This window comes from Echiichthys vipera (assembly GCF_963691815.1).
Source record: "Echiichthys vipera genome assembly, chromosome: 10".
Classification (NCBI taxonomy): domain Eukaryota; kingdom Metazoa; phylum Chordata; class Actinopteri; order Perciformes; family Trachinidae; genus Echiichthys; species Echiichthys vipera.
Genome location: NC_139835.1, coordinates 20,688,333 through 20,708,490, shown reverse-complemented (window position 1 = coordinate 20,708,490; position 20,158 = coordinate 20,688,333). Strand labels below are relative to the sequence as shown.

General features: G+C 41.0%; 2 protein-coding genes across 2 annotated transcripts; both read right to left on the bottom strand.

The window, feature by feature from the left end:
• Nucleotides 1-556: 556 nt before the first annotated feature.
• On the bottom strand, nt 557-9,083 carry LOC310952691 (uncharacterized protein). The gene is made up of 7 exons (XM_083921369.1): nt 7,769-9,083; nt 7,440-7,513; nt 6,968-7,196; nt 3,306-5,302; nt 2,807-3,022; nt 1,731-1,871; nt 557-1,552 (listed from the first exon to the last, which is right to left on the bottom strand). Exons 1-6 carry the CDS (start codon nt 8,109-8,111, stop codon nt 1,767-1,769), a joined length of 2,964 nt encoding a protein of 987 aa, XP_083777495.1. The 5' UTR covers nt 8,112-9,083; the 3' UTR covers nt 557-1,552; nt 1,731-1,766.
• Nucleotides 9,084-11,236: 2,153 nt separating this feature from the next.
• chaf1b (chromatin assembly factor 1, subunit B) lies at nt 11,237-19,776 on the bottom strand. Its single transcript, XM_083921292.1, has 13 exons — nt 19,648-19,776; nt 18,890-19,022; nt 18,627-18,747; nt 17,573-17,676; nt 17,339-17,435; nt 17,055-17,139; nt 16,368-16,461; nt 16,178-16,247; nt 15,709-15,800; nt 15,419-15,578; nt 13,835-14,416; nt 12,009-12,097; nt 11,237-11,621 (listed from the first exon to the last, which is right to left on the bottom strand). The coding sequence occupies exons 1-13, from the start codon at nt 19,771-19,773 to the stop codon at nt 11,521-11,523; spliced, it is 1,854 nt and encodes a 617-aa protein (XP_083777418.1). The 5' UTR covers nt 19,774-19,776; the 3' UTR covers nt 11,237-11,520.
• Between the last annotated feature and the right edge of the window lie 382 nt (nt 19,777-20,158).

Here is a 20,158-nt window from a genome sequence, read left to right as displayed (position 1 = left end):
TCGAGTCAGGTGTGTTCTTGCTTGGTTGGAATGAAAACCTGCAGCCACACGGCCCTTTACTGGATCAGTTTGACACCCCTGCTATAGACATTTAATTGTATATTACTAAGACAAAGAAAAGCAGCAAACGGCCATACGGGAGGCCGGAACCAGGCAATGTTACCCATTTTTGCACTGAAATAATTCAAAATAGATCATAGTAACTAATTGAGTAGTTGACTTGATACCAATCATTTGAAATGGTGACACCTACTTTTACAAACTAATCAATGATGAAAAGGAAAAAATACCAAGTTAGAAATAAAGCTATGGTCAATAAATCTTTAATAGAAAAGATTCTTTTTCATTTAAGGTCGGCTCCTCTTGCAACATGGCTACATTTCAGGGGTAACTCACTCCCTCAAACTCTATAAAATTGATGCATATGGTTTGAATCATAAATATGATCCTGATTTAATAGTCAGAGAAAGGTAAGGGTTACACTGCCCTTTGTTTCTTTCAGTTAAAAGTACATTCAAAACAATTAACGTGCAATTGAAGGAAGAATAACAAGATATAAAAGGCAAAGATTTATTCAGTCTTTTGACAGATAGTAATAGACAGCTTATTTCTAAAATCAATTTGTGAAACAAACATCTCTTCATGTGATCACATTGCATTTATTTAGTAGGGGGGGAATTTAAAGTAGAACAAGACAACAAGTGTCTTTTCTTGGATTGAAGTGAAAGAAGAGAACAATAAAACATCTGTAATAGCACAGCTGTGTTGATTACTTTTCAGAAATTCACATTTAAAAACAGAGAGACACATTTCCCTTTTTGAAATTGGCAGCCTTAGAAAAGACAGTGGACCACAAATGGCCTGCAAAATACACATGCAGTGGTGTCACCATACCAGCCCTGAGTCAAATCCACGACTCATGGACTATGAGAGACTAGCAGATCAATACGAAAGGAGGGACACACTGGTCAAGTTGTTTAAAAGGTAGCACACCATAAAGGACAAAGACCCACTGAAACACCCAAAGGACAGTCTCACTCCTAAGACCCCCGCCGACTTCAAGTATTCCCTCCAGCACTTGCATCACTTCAAGTATTCCCGCCGTGGACTCCAAACCTTTAATATCATCACCGCTTCTTAGGTTTACAACATAAGCTAGGATATAAGTGCACTCAAAATGCATCTATACATAGAAAAATAATAATAAGTAGCAGTAATAGTTATAACAATCACTTTACATTTCATTTTATACACAACCGTGACGTTAAATCACTTTTTACCGTGGCATCGCATTCCCCGCCCCCCTGAGTGTAATGTTCAAGTTTAACCTTCTGTAGCTACAGAAACGCAAACAGGACAAGCAACCGTGGCTTGGTTATTTAAATAACATTAGCGATCATCGACGATGGCAATGATTAGAATCAGAGTAACTATGTCTTTCCACAGACCGTTGTGCTTGTGTGTGACGGGTGCATTATGTACAAGCTGCTGATCGATCATGTGCTTCTGGCTTCAGCCTGTTCGCTGGTGTCAGACACTGACAGCCTTCATCCTGGAAAATAAAAAGAGTGTTAAGAAAATACATTCTCAACAGACGTTAACACAATTAACTGTATACACTTCAGGAGGACACTAAAGAATTCAAACTTTACTATTGGAGAGCATTAGAAAGAAAACAAACCAAGCAAGAAGCATATTAGTGATTCAGTTACGGTGTCACTTTCACCCACCTCAGTCTCACTGCTCGAGTGGACCCTCCAGCCGCCTCAGGAACCGGCAGCAATGCAGCTCCGGCATTTGTACAACTTGGGGTCATGGGTGCGGATGTGGTTCCGTACATTCTTAAGTCGGTAGAACATCTTACTGCAGATCTACACAGCAGGGAGGGTAAGATGAAGGGTTAATGGCATATAAATGAACGGTGGAGGACGACAGAGAAGCTTTGAGTTTTACTGAGGATACAAATATGACGTCATGGCAATGGTTCGAGATTTTGAGATACTTGAGAAAATTGTCACGACTCTCAGACCCTGAATCTCTTTGAATTATTATTACTGATTAATTTACTACATTATATACTATGGTGTAATTTAAGCTTGAGCAATTAATCACATTTTACAAGCTTAAAACAACCCTCAAAAAAGTAGAAACTACAACAGTCGGGTAGTTGTGGAGTAAAGAGTATAATATACTGGAGTACAAGTATAAAGTGGCAGAAAATGGAAATACTAAAGTTAAATACAAGTGCTGCATGATTGTATGTATTCAGACATAATCTAAAATGTCTGCAATCGATCTCTTACAGCCAAAACATATGGGACACAAACGGGCCACACCACGTATGCAGGGGGGCAGCAGGTTTTTTTTACCTGCTACACAGATGCTGCCACACTGCTTCACTGCATGCATAAGAGTTCAAGTGATAATGCAGTTGGTTATGCAAAGTTTGGACGCCTAGACTATATTAATTGGTACTGAATTAATAGGATGGTTTTAAACTACAGGATCATGGATATACACCGATCTGATTGGTTTATTTTATTGTGAAACAAAGTTGCTCCGTTGCCTCAAATTGCTGCTGGTACAATGAGGGATTTACTCATATTTTACTCAGTTCTGTGTCGTTTTTACCTCTTGGAGGGCTAAATAGAGATTAAAAAAAATAGAGAGGCCATGTAAAAAAATCTGAGTTGAGCCTGACTGACGAGCTCTGCTGCAAGAATGCCGCGGGAGCCTTGTTGCACCATGTTGGCCGTTAGAGTTGTGTGGTTCTAGGTTGTTAAGAATTGTGAAAGCCAGTGCTTACCAGACATGGCCAGTGCTTGCCCTCGATGTGCCTGAGGCGATGCATGATTAGAGCATCACAGTCCTTGTAAGAGGCCAAGCACTGCACACAGGCATGGACCGACTTTGGGACTTTGGGGACTTGACTACAAGGCCCCCGAAGCTGCTTTAGCCTTGCCCGACGAACAGCGTCCAGCATGACACATCTCCTGCTGTTCACAGGGGGTTTATCTTGCTGCTAGAGAAGGACAAATGACAGAGCAGTTTATTTAACTTTTGTAGACGAAAGATACGTGATATACATGCAAAATAAAAATGATTTCATTAAAGGAAACCTAAAATGTGATAAATTACGCCAACTGTTTTTTTACAGATTCTTAATTATACTATGGCAACAAGTAGATGGTGATATTAGTGATTTTCTACATTGTTTCCACTTTACTGCCTTTTTCCTGGATGCTTTATGGTCCTAAAATAAAGCACAGTAATCATCATAAATCACGACCCTCCCTTTCATCTACCTTTGGCATGGTCCGTGTGGCCTTTGACGTGGCAGATTTAGCCAGGTGAGTTCCGTTTTGGGAGTTTGGCCTAGGTCTCTGAACCTTGCTTTGGCTAACGCTCCTCTCCTTCCTCTCCTTCTTCACCACAGGCAGGGTGGGTGGCCCTCTGGCTCTCAGTGCCCTGTGGGGGGACTCCTCCGCTACAAATTTATCCCCAACTTGTGACACTGAGCGCGTTAAGCAGATATCCACGCTCTCCTCCTCTTTCTTCAGTCCTGCCATCGACCCCCCTGCTGGCCGACAAAAGCTGAACAAGAAGCCTGAGTCCAGTAATTTGATGGGGGGCTTGCTCTGGCGCTTGCCCAGGTCTGGTGAAGGAGGATCAGGGAAAGGTCCTCCAACTGGCACGGGATCTGCTGGCTCCTCTTTGATGACCTTGTACAGAGGGTGGTTGTAGATGGACGGCGGAGAAGCGTGCTCTGAAAACTCCAGTCCACCAGGTTCGTCCACCTTCACTCTCGGTCTTGTGTCCATGACCCCTGCTTTCCTCCCCTCCTCTCTGGGCTTACACTTTGTCTTCTCCACCTCCCTTGTGCAGCCCCGCCTGAGCTTGGCCTTTGCTGCTGGTCGGCCACTGTTGTAACGCAAAGTTTTGGCCTTCTCTACAGTGACCAGATTTCTGGCCTGTGTCCTGTGTGAAGGTGGTGATTTGTGAGGCGTGTGGCCACAGTGATTGTTTGATGAAAGAGGGAAACCTGAGATAGAGTATTCAGTCGGTTCTGATTTGATCCTGACTGTGTTTCTCACTAGAGGTTTGCTTGCGTTGCGTCGCAGAGGCTGCTGGGCAGGAAGGTAGGTGCTGTCAACCTTCCTCACTGACCGTCTCAGTTCCCTCCCCCCGAAGGTAGGCCTGGACGCAGGCTGGAACATATCTGCTAGCACACTTTTACTTCGCATGCTCCTGTCACTTGTAGGGATAGGTCGCGGGACAGTCTTTGGTCTCTTTGCTGTCATCTGCTCTGTGCTGACTGGACCCACAGGCTTGGTTTTTACTGACTTTTTGAGGAGGTGAGTGTTAATGGGGTTACAGAGGGGAAGCGACAGTGTCACAGCCCCATATGGTAGTGCTGGGGAGGCGGAGAGTGGTTTCCGGCGCTTTGTCAGGGAATAGTTGTTAGCCTTCAGCTTCCTCAGTCGTTTCTTTTGCCTCCAGCCAATCAGATCTTCTGGTCTGGGGAGGAGCGCGGTCCTTTGTAACCCAAGAACATTCATCAGCTTGTACTTCTCCTGTGCTCTCTCATAATCCTGTTCGTCCTCTCCAACCTCCTCTACTTCCTGCTTTATTCTCACAGGGCTGCCCACAGCGATCTTTGTAACCCTCGACATGGAGTTACGGGACAGCTGGGTGATAGGGTGAGGTTTTTTGTTTCGTCGAGGGCTCTCTGGCATGAGGAACAATCTCTGAACCTCCTTGGCAGCTCCGGGAGTGGAGCGGAGGAGACGGGTGTTTGATGGTGATATGCGCGAGTAATTCTGTGACTGTGGGGTGGCTATGGTGTGTCGAGGGGCAGTAGCTTTCTTGGAAGAGGGAGATTTGAAGTCCATGAGCTTCATCCTGTGCGAGGGGCTTAGAGGGAGACCATTATGGCCTTGGGCTTTTGGTGTCCTGCGCAAATTATGCCTTGGACTTCTTTCTAATGACTCATCGGATGCATCCAGCCTTAGACTGAAGCCATCGTCCATACAGTCCTCTAATCCCGAAACCCTTTTCCTTTTGCTTTCCCTCCGTTGGCGGTGGCGCTCGTGATATGCACCAGCGCAGGCTGAGGTAAAGTCCTTGCCAGGATGGAGTTTCTGATCCTGCTCTTTCATGAGAGCGGTGCAGGCTTCCACTGCAGGCCACATGCCCAAGTGGCGGGCCATGGCGATGACTTCAGGTAGGTCCTCCTGGCGAACACAAAGGGTGGAGGAGTAGGAGAAATCCAGCAGAGACAGAAGGCTGTCCTCGCTAAAACCTAGGAGGGGGAGAGGAGCCTTTAATTAGTTATATGCTAAACTCTGGTCAATCAGTGAGTGAGATGAAAGAGACTGTGTAAACAGAGGATCAGAGAGGTAGCAGACAGACTGGGAGCAAAGTGTAAACATGACGGTGGAGACAATATAATAACTGCTTTAATCATGGTCATTTCTGCCGCTAACTGACGACACACATCAAAGACATGTGCATAAATGAGAAGACTATGGCTGTGTCTCAATTCAGGGTCTGGATCCTACAACTCCGAATATCTAAATTAAATACATCAAACTGCCAAGCCAGACCCTTTACAAAAAGACTTTGAAATGTAGCTCAGATATACGGCCATTTACAAACTGTTGTTTGAATGATAATGAGAGACAAACCTTGTGGATAGAATAGATTAGATAGATACTGTAACAATATCACCATAAATACAATTGAATATACAACATTTTTGCATTTAGATGGTCATCAATCACTGATAAATGTATCACCTGAACTACTAGATTGAGGGGGAAGCCTCTGCTCGAGCTAAATAATGGAAAACATGCATTAAATACTCTGTTTGTCCTAACCTTGACATGTTAATCACAGGATATGACAAAATCATTGTTGATTATAATTAATTTGATCATTAACTAGAGCTGCACAGATAAAGCAATGAGCTGATTAGTCATTCGACAGAACATTTATATGTAACTATTTTGATCATTATCATAATAATAATTATAGGGCTGCAGCTAATGATTATTTTCTTTCCTGGTTAATCTGATGGTAATAATAATAATAATAATAATAATAATAACAATAATAATAATAATGATGATCGCTGTTCCTAATACAGCTCAAGGGGACATCCTCAAATGTTCAGGGCTCGAAGATATTCAGTTAACTGTCACAGAGGAGTAAATAAACCAGAAAAAAATAACATTTGAGTGGCTAAAATAAGAGAATTTGGATTTTTTTTTTCCTTGGGGAAAAAAAACAATACAATTTTTTGGGGGGATTATCAAAATAGTTGGCGAATAATCGAATAGTTGAATCTAGTTTGCTTTATTTTAGTTTTTAAGCAAAAATGCCAAACATTCACTAGTAACAGCTTCTCAAATGTGAGGACTTTACACTTAATGATGCATAACTATTTCTCAGAAATCATAATGGGCCATTTTCATTGTTTCATGATATTTTACAGAGAAATTGATAATAAAATATTGCGTAATATGTAGGGATGAATTGATAACAGAGAATTCTTGGTTAATTTCATTAACTATATAGTCCACCATAAAACACCCACAATGCCCAGCTAATTTGAGTGTACATATGATGTACCCTTCATTTTACTCCTGTATACCACTATGCGATGTGGTCGTGTTTTCCTGGAGGAGCAGAGGTGTAGTGTCCAAAATCTCGTTTGGTCATTCCCTATATAGTTCACTATTTAATTAACACTATAAAGAGAAGAGTGAGTGAGTGAATGAGGGAACAAACAGCTCTTGACTGAGAAGTTAAAGTAAACACTTCAGTGCCCTACTGCATTATTTTGGGGACATCTGGGTACAAGGTCCAGGCTCGGTCAGGTCTTTAAATCCACATCTTACCACTAAACCGAAAGAAAACTTAAGCAGCAACGTCTTCTAGTGTCGTGTTTGGCCTCTAATCTTACCCGTGAGGTCTAAATCTGCTTTCATGCTCGAATCCATTTCTGTGAAGATTTCCTGGAAGTGATCACTGACGGCTGCCAGGACAGCTCTGTGGGCAGAGTAGGATCGCCCGTTCGTCCGCAGTGTAATGTCACAGAAGAGTCCCGCCTCCCGCTGACTCCTCAGCTTGCTCAGCATGTCCGCGCTGTGTGACGCCATCGTCTTTGTGACACATCCTCTGACACCCGGCTCCTGAGAGGCAAAAAGACAGCAAGACAGAAGCAGACAGAAAGACATAATAGGAATATGTGTGAGAAATCACTTGCTGGAGACATCCAAGTGTGAGAGCAGGATTATGTGCGAATGAGAGCGAGAAAGTGTGGATTTAAAATGTGTGAGGTGCAGAGAAGAGAAGTGAGGCTCTGACAGAAATTAAAGATGAACTGAGAGTTTGATACGAGTTAGAGCAACGTCAGGACGGTATTATACACACACCTTTGTTTTCTTGGTGCGCTGGCTCTGACACTCTAGGCAGCCCAGGACAAAATCTCTGATCTGGAAGTACATCCCTGTGGAGAAAATACAGACAATATATTAATGGGTCAAAAATACAGCAACACCGCTCTCTGATGAAAACTGCAGCTAACAGCTGTCATTCATGTGAGTAAATCACTTGATCTTTGATTGATTCAATCAGTAGTGTGTAGCTGTTTCAAATCTCCCCACACACCAAAATAAATGAATAACCCCTCTAGTTAGATATAGAGGGCCAGTAGGATCTCGGGAAACAGGACTGTGTCCTATTAAGTCAGTAAAGTTCATACCTTCCCACCAGTAGTTTTCAGCCACGCACTTGTAGGTCTCCTCCAGTGAGAGGTGGCGCTGTCCAAGCCGCCGCCTGTGAAAGGTGTTGAGGGCCTCATGTCTCCGGTCCTCATCCAAAACCTCCCGGTAGTTGATGAAGCCCCTTTCCAGCTTCTTGCGGTACAACAGCCCGTCGATCATCTCAAAGTTGGGCGACCACTGTGCGGGAAGTCCACGCCCCTTCGAGTTCCCAGATGACTCCATCTTTCCGGCTCTCTCTCTTCTGTCTCCATCTCCATCCGACCAGGTTTTGGACGGACCAAACGCGTAATGCTCATTGGTATGAGTGCAGTCGCCGGCCATTTTCACCAGTTTTTATATTGTGATGTAAAAAATAATAATAATTTGTCCAGACGGAGAAAGCCACCAGTGCTGCTTCCACTCTGAATGAATCAAGTCCTCCTGTTTTTGCACCAATCCAAACTTTACGCACCGACCTGAAACAAAGTCCACGTGGAGATCACCGACCCAACCAACAATAAGTCCCAAACAAAACACTCTCAGACACCCTGCTTATACTCTTGATATCCTAGTGACCAGCAACGTATTTCATTACGGCTTACACTGGCGCTGAGGAATAAAGTCACCACCAGATGGGAGTCAGCAGCGTTTCACTGGAGGGTCCAGCTTTTGTACCCTAGCTGTCAGTGAAGGCATCACTTCTCACTATCCAAAACAGTACCAATATAGTTCCACTTTCTGTTGGGAAACCATTTTAGTCCATTTTTCTGTGCATTTTTTTTTCTTTGCGCTTTCTAAACGCTGCGCAGCATCAATAGGAGATGTTTGATATGCCCATCCAAATGTGTCGATAATGAATGCAAGCCAGGAGAGTCTCGCGCCAACAACGAGAACGAGCCAAGTGATGTTAAAGTCACCAGTTTCACCGCAAACCAGCTCACCAGCAGTCGACGTCTTCACATCTATTCCAGGGGTCGGGAGTGGCCTCCTTCGGGGGCTGGATGACGGCGGGCAGCCTCACCTCTGGCGTTAACTTGAGATTTCTTTTCGCCAACTCGAGTCGGAAGCAACATGATGACGCAGCTATCAGCTCAGCATCGCCACTTGAACGACCCTTAAAAAAAAGCGAGGTTGTCTCCGCGAGCGAGTCCGAAATGTTGCAAAATCACCGCCGGGTCCCCTATAAAAGCGACCCAACAAGCTCCGGTTACACACCCGACATAGTTCATACCGCTCTGGTTGCCGCAAAGCCAAGTCTGGTGGTCAAATAATCCAATTTTTCTAAACTCGTAACCTTCTGTTTGTTGCTAATCAGCAGCCTAAGCGAGATGAGTCTTCCCCGCCTTCACACAAAGGCCATTAGCAGATGCTTTAAAGACGTCCTGCCTAGACGACCTGTGATTGGCTGGCAGAAGCTGCCACTCAAAGTTAGTTTTCTTAGCCCCGCAGCAAGATAGGTTGTTCGCACACGAAGCCAGTATATGTAGCAGACTTGTATTTGGTTCACTTGCTACACAGTCAAGTTAAACATGATACACCCTTTTTTAAATTCCTTTCTTTCGTGTATATTTATGTATGTGTTTATGGGTGTCTCTATGTTTATGTATTGATGTAGGTGTGTATGTATGTATAAATATATAAAGTATGTATGTCTGTATATATTTTCTCCTTTTTTTTCTTTAAAAAAAATGGACACAATTATGTATATGTTGTTAACAGCAGTTTGGATTACAATAAATGAAAATAACAACATACACCCAGTGTATTTTCCTCACTCCTGTCATTCAGCTACTACTAAATAGCTGTAAGTTGTCCAGTTTTTATTTTCTCCAACAAATATCATCAGATTTTTAAAATGTTAGATGTCGCTATCATCTCAATGTCAGTTGTTGTAATACAGTAATAATTGTATAATTGCTTTGGCAGTTTTCACAGAATAATTTGATCTTTAAAAACTGAACACAAGTAAGTAACTCTGACTTTTAGCTACAAAATTTCACATTTAACAAAAGTTAGTTCATCACCCAGTCGCCCATGTCCATACCAAAACGTTGTGCTGGTATGTTTAATACTGGATTTAATTATTGTTGCATTTTTTAAAAAAGTACTGTCAAATACTGCTATCAAGCAGTATTCATCAAAAAAAAAAGCAGTGGAAATTTCCTAAATATTATACAAATTAGTAATGACAAAAATGTGCTATATATACAGTGTTTGAAAAGATCTCTAGAATAACAATGTCTTTCATTTTCTGAATTAAATGAATTAGCTGTCTCATCTGTAAATACAGACGAAGTCTAGAGTGTGACTTTACAGACGAAAGACAAAATGGTGACTGTGATGGTCCTTCAATGGATCAGTTTACTTCCTATGCTGTAGTGACCACTATGTTAGTTTTTAAGACACCTCATGGTATATTTAAATTACCTTTGAATTGACTGTAAACATCTAAAATAAAGAATCATATAAAATTAAAACAGACAACCAATAATACCCTTTTTCTTTCCACCACTGCCATGTCACTAGCAATTACCAAGGTGATGGTAAAATAAGAAATGCTGGCAGACCCACATTGCATTATTTCAATAATCTGTACATTTAATTATAATCATTAATTGTGCTAATATGGGAGTGTACCCTGAAGACTCAGATTTATATGCAAGGACAGCATGTTGTGTTTATTTAGCATTCACTGAATTTAGAGTGTGGTGCTTTGAATTAAAAGGTTTGCACAATGAAATTTGTCAAAAAAAAGAGCCAAAGCAACCATGGAATACTCCTTTACCCTCAGTGCTAACACAGAGGACACAGATGTCATGTCTTCTGTATTTTTAAAGGGTGGGGGGTAGTGGTTTAAGAAACATACATATGCTGGGTAATTTAATGGAGGATCCCAGTATGAAGACTCGCTTATTTTTGGGACAATAAAGAAAAAATAGATTCCTTATTTTTCCACGTAACAGTTAATTCAAATTAAATCTGAAAAATTCAAGTAAGAAAAAAATTAGAGATCTTAGAGTTGAAATATTCAAACCTCGTATTAAAAAAAATCTAAATGCTGGCTACAGTCCTGGAAACATCAGCCATAGACGTCACGGATGGAAACCTACTCAGAAAACCTTGCAGCATTCATTCTACATTAGACATCACTTTGACTGTAGAGATGGCTCAATAGATGTACACCATTAGTTTAGGTTCAACACAAAGACAGCCCATGAATAATCTTTTTTTCTAATTGAAAAGAAATTACTCTTTACATAACCATCAGCTGACTGTAGTTAAGCATGAATCATCCCAAAGCCATTTACTGCAAACCACTTAAACATGCACCGTATATGAAAGGTCCTTTATTAGACAAAGAGAAAAACACTCTTTAAATGTTTAAGAGTTCGAACATTTTGCGGTTTTCATTACACAATCCCATTCTGAAAAGAAGGGACACAGAACTTTCCTTTTCTTATAGTACATGTTGACCAAAAATCTAATATAATACAATTTCCCATTTACTGTATGGTACAAAAAAAAATAGTAACTAAAATAAGTATTACTTCATAGCACACTTATCTGCAGTGTAGTTTGTCTTAAAACTGAGTACATTGTGCGAGGTTAAAGCTTCATAAAGTTAGATCAAGTACAGACAATATCAACCCACACAATGCACTTGCCCTACAGTGTTGCATCCACAGGGAACCTCAGTGGTTTCAACTGTCAGCCTCAGCGGTATGTTCTCTTCGTATAATAAGAGTAAAAACTAAGTCTGGGTGCCACTGGTCTTTGTTGGGAGCTCACTGGTCTTCAGCCGTTTGGACTCTGGAGGCTGGCACACTGGATCAGAGGGAGGAGAAGGACGTTCTGGAGAAATACAAGTGAAGGGATCAGTGACATAATATAATTCAGTCAACATGAATATGTCAGAATAACAGGTAGAAGTAATGAAAATGCAGCACAATGTCAATGTCAGCACACATCTAGAAATCCACTTCACTATTATTTGGTCTTATTTTGAAAGTTCACAAATAATTACATTATCAACCAAGTTAATAACCAGATCTACATACATGCCTATGTAGCTCAAAAGAAGTCAGACTAGGCAAGAAATTATGAATTAAAATGGATCAGGACATGGCATTTTTTGTCAATGCCCTTAGGAGAGAAAAAGATGGATCGGTGAATCAATCGGTCTCGTGCGATTTGCGTCATGAAGGGCCACATCCATAGATAGTAGTGATCCTTACTAACCATGTTTGGCTTTCTCAGTGGAGGAGGGAGTGCGGAAGAGTGAACTAACAGCTGGAGATCGGGATGCAATGGGAGTCAGAGATACTCTCCTGTAAAAAAATAAAATTAGAAAAAGCATGAATGGTAAAGAAGCTTCAGGGATGGGAAATCACACAAGCACAAAATATGATAACACACCGTTTTCTTCTACAGTGAAAAAAGTTAATCACTATTCACTATTCCACATTATTAATCTTCTCGTGTTCTTCTGATTCGGTCGTTGCCAACTCGTAAAACTAGCCAAACGCCAGCAAAGGCAAATGCTCCAAGTTACAGATACAAGGCAAACACAAAAGCATGTGCAGACCTGCCATTGTCCACACAGTCTGTCAGAGTGATTATTATTTTATAGTCAGTGGGGGGTCCAACGGAACCCCCATACCAGACAGGGCTTTGTTCTCACTGCCACTACAGAGCACATGTAAACACACACAAAAGTCACTAGCCCATTGCAGATAAATATAGTTTCCCTGCATTTTTAGATGTGTATTGAAAAAAAAAGGCATTTCACATATTTTAAAGAACACAATGCTTTCTTATGTACTCATGTTATGCATCCATGGCAATAATCAGCTTAGTTACTCTAATCATCACAGGGGAGGAAGCTGGATGCTGTGTGCTCTGTGTAGTTACTTCCTCTGACTCCAGTGGAAACAGATTTGAATAGTTAAAATATTTCCATATATTATCATAGGCCCTCTTCTATGAGGCAGCACCTGTATTCCTCACACCATCATAGAGTTTTAAATAGCCTTAGTGGATGAAAACGTTTAGGAAGATGCTGCGGCTACAGAAATGAAATTACATGAATCCTGCTGCCTGATTACTAAACTAAAACTTCACAACATCTCCATAAGCCCCAGTGATGTGCTCACTACACTGGATTCCTGTCAAATTTAGGATTTAATTCAAAATCCTTCTAATTAGTCAGAGATGTATGCCGTCGTAGCCAACAGTCTCAATCCGGGTGAGAGTTTGGAAAACTGTACCGTTTAAATTCTCATCTCAAAACGTATTTGTAATTGTATGGACCTGATTTGTTATTATTACTTTAAAACTTTTGCTCATCTTGAGCCTGTGATGCTTGGCTCGCCTACAAACATTAGAACAATTTCTCATCAGATAACTAAACTGACTTTATTCAGATGCCTTTTATTGTCTTTTCATGCAACTGTGAAGCAGTTTGTAACCTCGGGTTACTTACTTATTAATCATTACATAAGTAGTATAAATATGATGTTCCATACACAGGTTTCAATTAAATCACACAAACAAAACAAGTGACTTATTTACAGGTGTGAATTACTGAAGCAGACAAAGACAAAATATCCACTGAATACTGACATTGACAATGAAAAAATTAAAGTATGACACGCACTAGTGCTTTAATGATAATTCAATTGGCAGTAAATGAGCAACTAGTGTGATGGATAAATAATTTAAGCCAGTTATCAAGCAAAAGTGTCAAGTATTCCGTTTCTAGCAATTCTCACTTTTATATCAATCCAGATTAAAGATTTTGAACAAAACAAACTGTACGAGCACCTGCTGAGTGTATATGAAATTGTGTAATCCGTATGGTGTCCTGAAATATTAGATTAAACGATTAATCAATAATGTGATAATGAGTTGCAGCCTTACTACACACGCACATGCCGTCACATGCATTGAAAAGCCTACCTGCACACAATCTAGAATAACTGCGCTTCATGCTGTTGTTTTTAGAAAAAAATAATTTTCTTTAGCTTGCTGACAGTATACAACATAGTAACTTTGTTTGCATTTACCTTGGGGTGGGCCCCTTTGGGGTGGTTGTACCCTTAGGAGTAGTAGACCCAGTATTATTAGCACTGTTGGGGCCTTTCGGAGTGGAGGGAGTGAGGGGGGTGATGCGTGGCTTGGTTGTGGAGGAGTTGGTAGGGGTGAGAGGGGTGTTACAAGACTGGGGAGTAGAGGGTGTGCTTAAGCTTGCAGATGTTGGGGTCTTGGGTGCTGAAGGAGCTGTGGTTTTAGGAATAGAGGGCTTCCCCCAGCCCTCCAGGGTGTTGAGGGTGATCCTACGGGGCTGAGGTTTAGACTTGGCACTTGGAGTGCTCTTCTTCTCCTCTGCAGGGGTGACAGAGGGAGAATCTTTGCAGAGACCGCTTTGGGATGTGGGAGTCTGAGCTGAGCTCGGTGGCTGCGTCAAAGGTGAGGAGTTCCTGGCTGCTGTCGACTTCTTGCCCTTTTTCCCAACAGCACTACTCGGGTTAAAGATCTCCAGGACGGGGGGCTCCTTCAGCGGAGTGCCCAACTCCCCAGGAGAGAAGGACAGGAAGGAGCAGTACCCGTCTGTGGAGGACACAGCCAGGAAGGAGCCATCACAAGACCTATAGAGGATATAATACAAAAAAAACATGAAACATACAGACAGTAATTAAATTCATCCCTCTACTATTTATACAAACCATGTGTTACATGTGTAACAATTCCTCTGGGTCCATAAAAGCAATGAAAAGATTCTCTCTATGCACTGTCAACCCAAAATATGGGCTGTTTTTGAAAATACATTCCTAAGTCAAACCAGAGTTCTCAAATTGAATTAAGAAAGTCCCTCTTCCCCCTGATGAAGCCTCATAATAGCTTCATTCCTGCACAGTGGGAAGATTGAAGATTTTGTGCCTCATCACTTTCACTGGAATTGCATTAAGAACAAATATCTTCACGGCCAGTATCAAACGATAACAATAGACCACAAAGTGTTTCACTGTATGAGTACAGTCATAAGACCGACTTAAAACATGTCTGCAATGAATCTATCCTTTCATTCTGTTATGGATGTACATTTTAGAATAAACTGAATGGCTAGAGTTATAGTTTTATGATTTCCTGACTTCAGTTCCCATCTGGGAATTTATAAACTGTACATCAACTCATGTGATTTACATGTAATGTACCTGTGGTCTAGCATATGTTACACAAACCAAACAATGAATATTGGAGCACAAAATCACAACCAATAAGAGCAATATGGACTATGAAAGTGCAATGATGCCTAATAGAGGAGATGTTTTAAAGAAACTGGCCCAGAGTGAAATGTTCTGGATACATGCACTCAACACCAAACGGACTTAATGATGACTGATCACCTAATGATGTATGATCTTAAAATCATCCTAAAATGGAAAATAAATGGGGTTTATTCGAATGTCCTTTTATTGCCATCTAGTATTTGGTCCTAATGGTGAACCAATGATGACCAGAACATAATATTGTATTTTGCGTTAAGCATTCCACTGAGAAATCCCATTGGTGAAGCGCAACCTCCTTTTCCTACAAAGCTATTATCACTTATGTCCATTCACAGACAATAGAAGAGAGCCCTAGTTTACCATGTAAGATCGCTGAGTGTGTGGTAGTGGATGTTGGACACCAGGCCGAAAGGAAGGGTCTGCTGCGTGTCATACAAGAATATGGAGTCCTCAGATGCCACTGCAAACACCATGCGGTAAGGCAGCTGGAACAGGTTTGGAAGAGCCTGAATAGAACCATCTGTAGGGGAGACATGGAGGAAGAATGAAGAACGCATAAGTAAAACATAAAAGGGGCATAAAGGGTGCTGACAACAAAAGAGGGAGGGCTTCATTATCATCCTTGCATGTTAACTAATGTATGTTCTTGCCTTCTTCCTTCTTCGTCCTCAGTTCAAAGTAGACAGGGCAGCAGCGCACAGCCAGTGTTGCTTTAGATGGACACGGCAAGTGAGCGATAGGCCTAAAACACACAGAGACTTGTACATCAATTACCACATTAAAATGAGAACACAGAGGGGATGCCGCAATAAGTCTGCATTATCAATGTTGATGATGCATTTTAAACAGATTCATTCATTTTTTTATCTTTTATAAAAATCTTACAATTTATTATAACAGATGTTTTTTTTTCTTCAGTTACTTAGTGCGATTGAGCGACTTAGCTTAAGTTTGTCAAAATAAAACGAACTTGTTTGAAATGGTCAATTTGATTCTTTGGAGGAAAATGAATTATTTAGATTAATCAAATAATTGGTAAAATTGTTGATAGATTAATTGATAGAAAATTTGTTTTTAGTCTCAAAAACCTACGATGCCCCAGCATGTCAGAAAAGTTACCTCTTGAGGCTCTTCCTGGAAAAGATGTAGGTGGTGTTTATAATGTTTTCTCCAATCTCCACACATCCAGCTGACATTAAAAGGGGAGACAACAGAAGAGGAAAATTAGTTCATACAGTAAACTATAACACTAAATGTCACCAGATTAATGTCAGGTAAAAGCCACATTTTGAGCGTTCTATTCAGGTACCTGGTGCAAGCAAGAAAGACCCATCTGGTGTGAATGACAGACGTCGGAAGAACGACCTCATGCTGTCATCGTGGAACATTCTGTACTGCTTGGCCTGTAAAGATAGAGAAATTTAGCACTGAGAGGGTGTGTGTTACATGCCTCACTCACCTGGCGGCAGGGGAGAATATCTCTAAAGATATGATTCTTTAACGATGATTAATGAATGATTATTATAGAGAAGGAAGGAACATGTTTTAGTCAGCAGGTGGCCAAAACAGGAGCTGAGAGAAACCATTTCATGTAGAATAATCTAAAAAAGCTACATGCAAAAGATAAAAATTAGATATTAGGTTTAGTTTACAGGGCTGCACCATATGAAGAAAATATGCGAAACATTTCTTGAATACTACTTTAACTGTATTTCTTGCAATAATAAACAGATATTAAAGTGTACTCAGCCCTGCCTTTCTACTGCTTTCAGTATACGGCTTAATTACAACAAACTGCACGTTGGATAAAAGAAAAATGAAAGGAAATTATTTCCATCATTTTTTAATTGAACAAATTAAACTAAACACAAAAGGCAACATTAAACCTCCTGCAGCCCTACAAAACTCATGATTGAAAAGATAAAAGTTGTTAAATTTAAGACCTTAGTCAAATCAGAAATAATGGAGTATCATCAAAAGCAACATTTCTACTGACCTCTCCCTCTGCCGGCGGCCCAGAGCTCATTTTACTGATACAGAAGGCTTTCTTCTTGGTATGAGTGCTATACACACGCATCACTCTGAAGGGGGGGGGGGGGGGGGAAGAGAAAAACATCATAAGCATGACACTGTTGAAGCACTGCTGTCGCTGACTAGTGGCAAGCTAAGTGGCAGCAAATAAATGAATTAAGATTAGACCCTCAGTCGTGCCTGCATGCAAACCTGCTCATGCATGCATGTGGGGTCTGAACCAGAATGTCTGAATCTCTGTTGTTCTACCTGTCACAGCTGAGAGTGGCTACAAATTGCCCCAGAGGATCCCAGGTCACCCCTTGCACGTAGCTTTTATGGTCATTCAAGATACACAGCTTCTGTCCTGAACACAAGAACAGTACAACCAATAAAATAAATACTACTCATATTTAAAGCCTTCTGTGGATTTGAATGACTAAAATACAAATATAACAGATGAAACAGTTTGGAATACATATATATCGATGAGTCAAAACAAACCTTTGTTGATGTCCCACATAACAGCAGTGTTGTCAACAGACCCGGACACCATGAAGTTTCCATCCCGTGTCCAGCAGATGTCATACACGTCCTCTATGTGTCCCCTGAAGACAGATGAAATGTTAAGAAATCTGCTGATATGATCACACTATTGCTACACATTTACATCAATAAGATGGCAAACTACAAAATGGACAGAACAAGTAGATCCCCATACTCAGACTGATGAAATAGTATATATAAAACACAGTGATGGTTCTCTTTTGAGATTTTCACTGTCTCACTTGTGTGACCTTAGTGATTTTAGGTGCGGAGCAAGACTTTGATACATGCCTGCCTGACATGTATGATTGTCAGTTTTGCAATGTAAGCTAAACTGGGTGACGCAACACGAAAAGATGACCTATACAAAAACACTGCACAGTGGTTTATAATACTACAGGGCAGATTACAGCATCTGAAATATCATCAAGGTGGGAATAATTTCATCCAGTCTTGACAATTGAAAGGTGAAAAGTAGAATTACACAGTTCTTCTACAAAATAGTCTACCAGAGATATGCACTTCAATTATTGATTCAACAATTGCCAACACAGTGTGCTGCCATATGACAAAGGTTACAACAGGTTTAACCGTCATAACTTAACCCCCAGTCTCAGCCTGCTCAGATGCGTACATGAACTGATGAAGCCTCTTGGAAGAGAGGTGAAACGTCTTCCTAGACAAATAACCAAGTCCAGTTGCTTTTGACTGAAATTGATTTGGGGATAACTATGACCTGGACAAATGAGAACATTCACAGGCTGACAGGTTTAACCATTTCCTCTCACCACTGGCTGGGAAGAATGCACTTGCAAAGTGGTGTCAGACAAAAATAAGCTCAGCAGGATGACTTCAGAACAGGGCTCTATGCAGTGTCACTCACTGGTCACATTAACATGAATATGATGGGTGTGACACTGCCAGTCTACCATTTAGAATCAAAGGGAGTGTGTCCGTAAACCATTTTAACTCAATAGGAAATTGCCTTAAGGTGTGAAGCAGAGTTGTGTACCTTAATGTCTTGACCACAGACCAGCTCTCCTTGTTGAGCTGAGAATCTTCCTCCTCCTGGAACACAGGGGCCGGCTCAGGCTCCTTAGAGTCATTGAGCTTCCACAGCAGAATCGCTGCATCTGTACCAAGTAAACACCTTATGATAACTACAAGGCATTGTATTCTAAAATTCCCGTTACATTTTAAGAATAACATTACTTGTGCCTTTTAAATACCGACTCTTAAAATTGTACATTCATCTGTGTATTATGCATGACATACCGTCTCCTCCTGAGGCGAGCAGCTCTCCATTGGGGCTAAAGCGTACTACGTTGACAGCCTTGGTATGTCTAGCCAGGTTAGACAGAAAATCAACCACTGCCTTCCCGTCTGGGCCCGTGTCTACCCGCCACAGCTGCATTAACATCAGGGCAAAAAGTTTATTAAACACACACTTGCTTTATAGACTACAGCTGCAAGTAAATATAAACTCACTAAAATACGTTTTTGCCTGTTTTTACTCAAAATAATATTTTTTAATTTAATGTGATATTTTCCAAACATCTGTCCAACATTTATTCACTTTTCAATCATGTAGCCCTATTGTAAAATATGGCAGTTTGGGGACAAGCTTCAAGTGCACTGCAATTTGGTTACAAGATGGTAGATTTGTTATATTAATAACAATAAGAAGAAAAAAACATATCATTGTTTTTTTGTATACCCACAGATGCAAACAGGTTAAATATGTTATCACATAATGTGTGATAACTGAAAAACTGTTCACTGAATTCTGTGTGAGACATTCAGCCGTCTATGGTCCTGAAAAGGCTCAAATAATGCCCTATACGTATGTCAATATGAAAAAGTAAAATGATTGTATTCTGTAAGAAACCATCACTGTTTTGCACGAGTTCCTGTGGCGGAAAGTGTGAAGCCCGATTCTTTGGGCTTTCACATTTGCCCTTACAGCTGTTTGATCATATGGACAAATTCATGCACATTAACTTAGATGTGTTTATCTCTCCTTCTCCACTCACTCTGACTGTGGTGTCCACTCCAGCTGTGGCCAGCCGGTTAATGCGTCCATCTGAGCTGTGCTGGAAGTCCAGGCTGTAGACCGGCTCCTTGTTGTGCCAAGCAATCTCACACGTCACCACCTTCATTATTTTTTTATATATAGTCAACACCGACCTCAGGAGGGAAAACAAACATGTACACGTTAAAAGGGTTTATTCTGGGCAACATGGAGCCTGTGTGGTTGGTTACAGAACAAAGTTAATTGATAAAACGGCTAATTTGGACACAGAGTCACTGGACATGAATGCTAAAGCTAGCTTACACAGTTAGCATTACATTTAGCGGGTTTGTTGCGATTATTTGTGGCCAACGTTAGGATCGAATGAGAAAACCTGGTACATGTGTATCGTTACACAAGTCTTCGTCAACTAACGATCAAGTCCGTTAAAAATATTGCCGAGTCATATCTGTATATTCTGAAGTTATCTCGAAGTAAGTTAGTCTTTTACCTCCTCTGTTGTCCACTTGAAG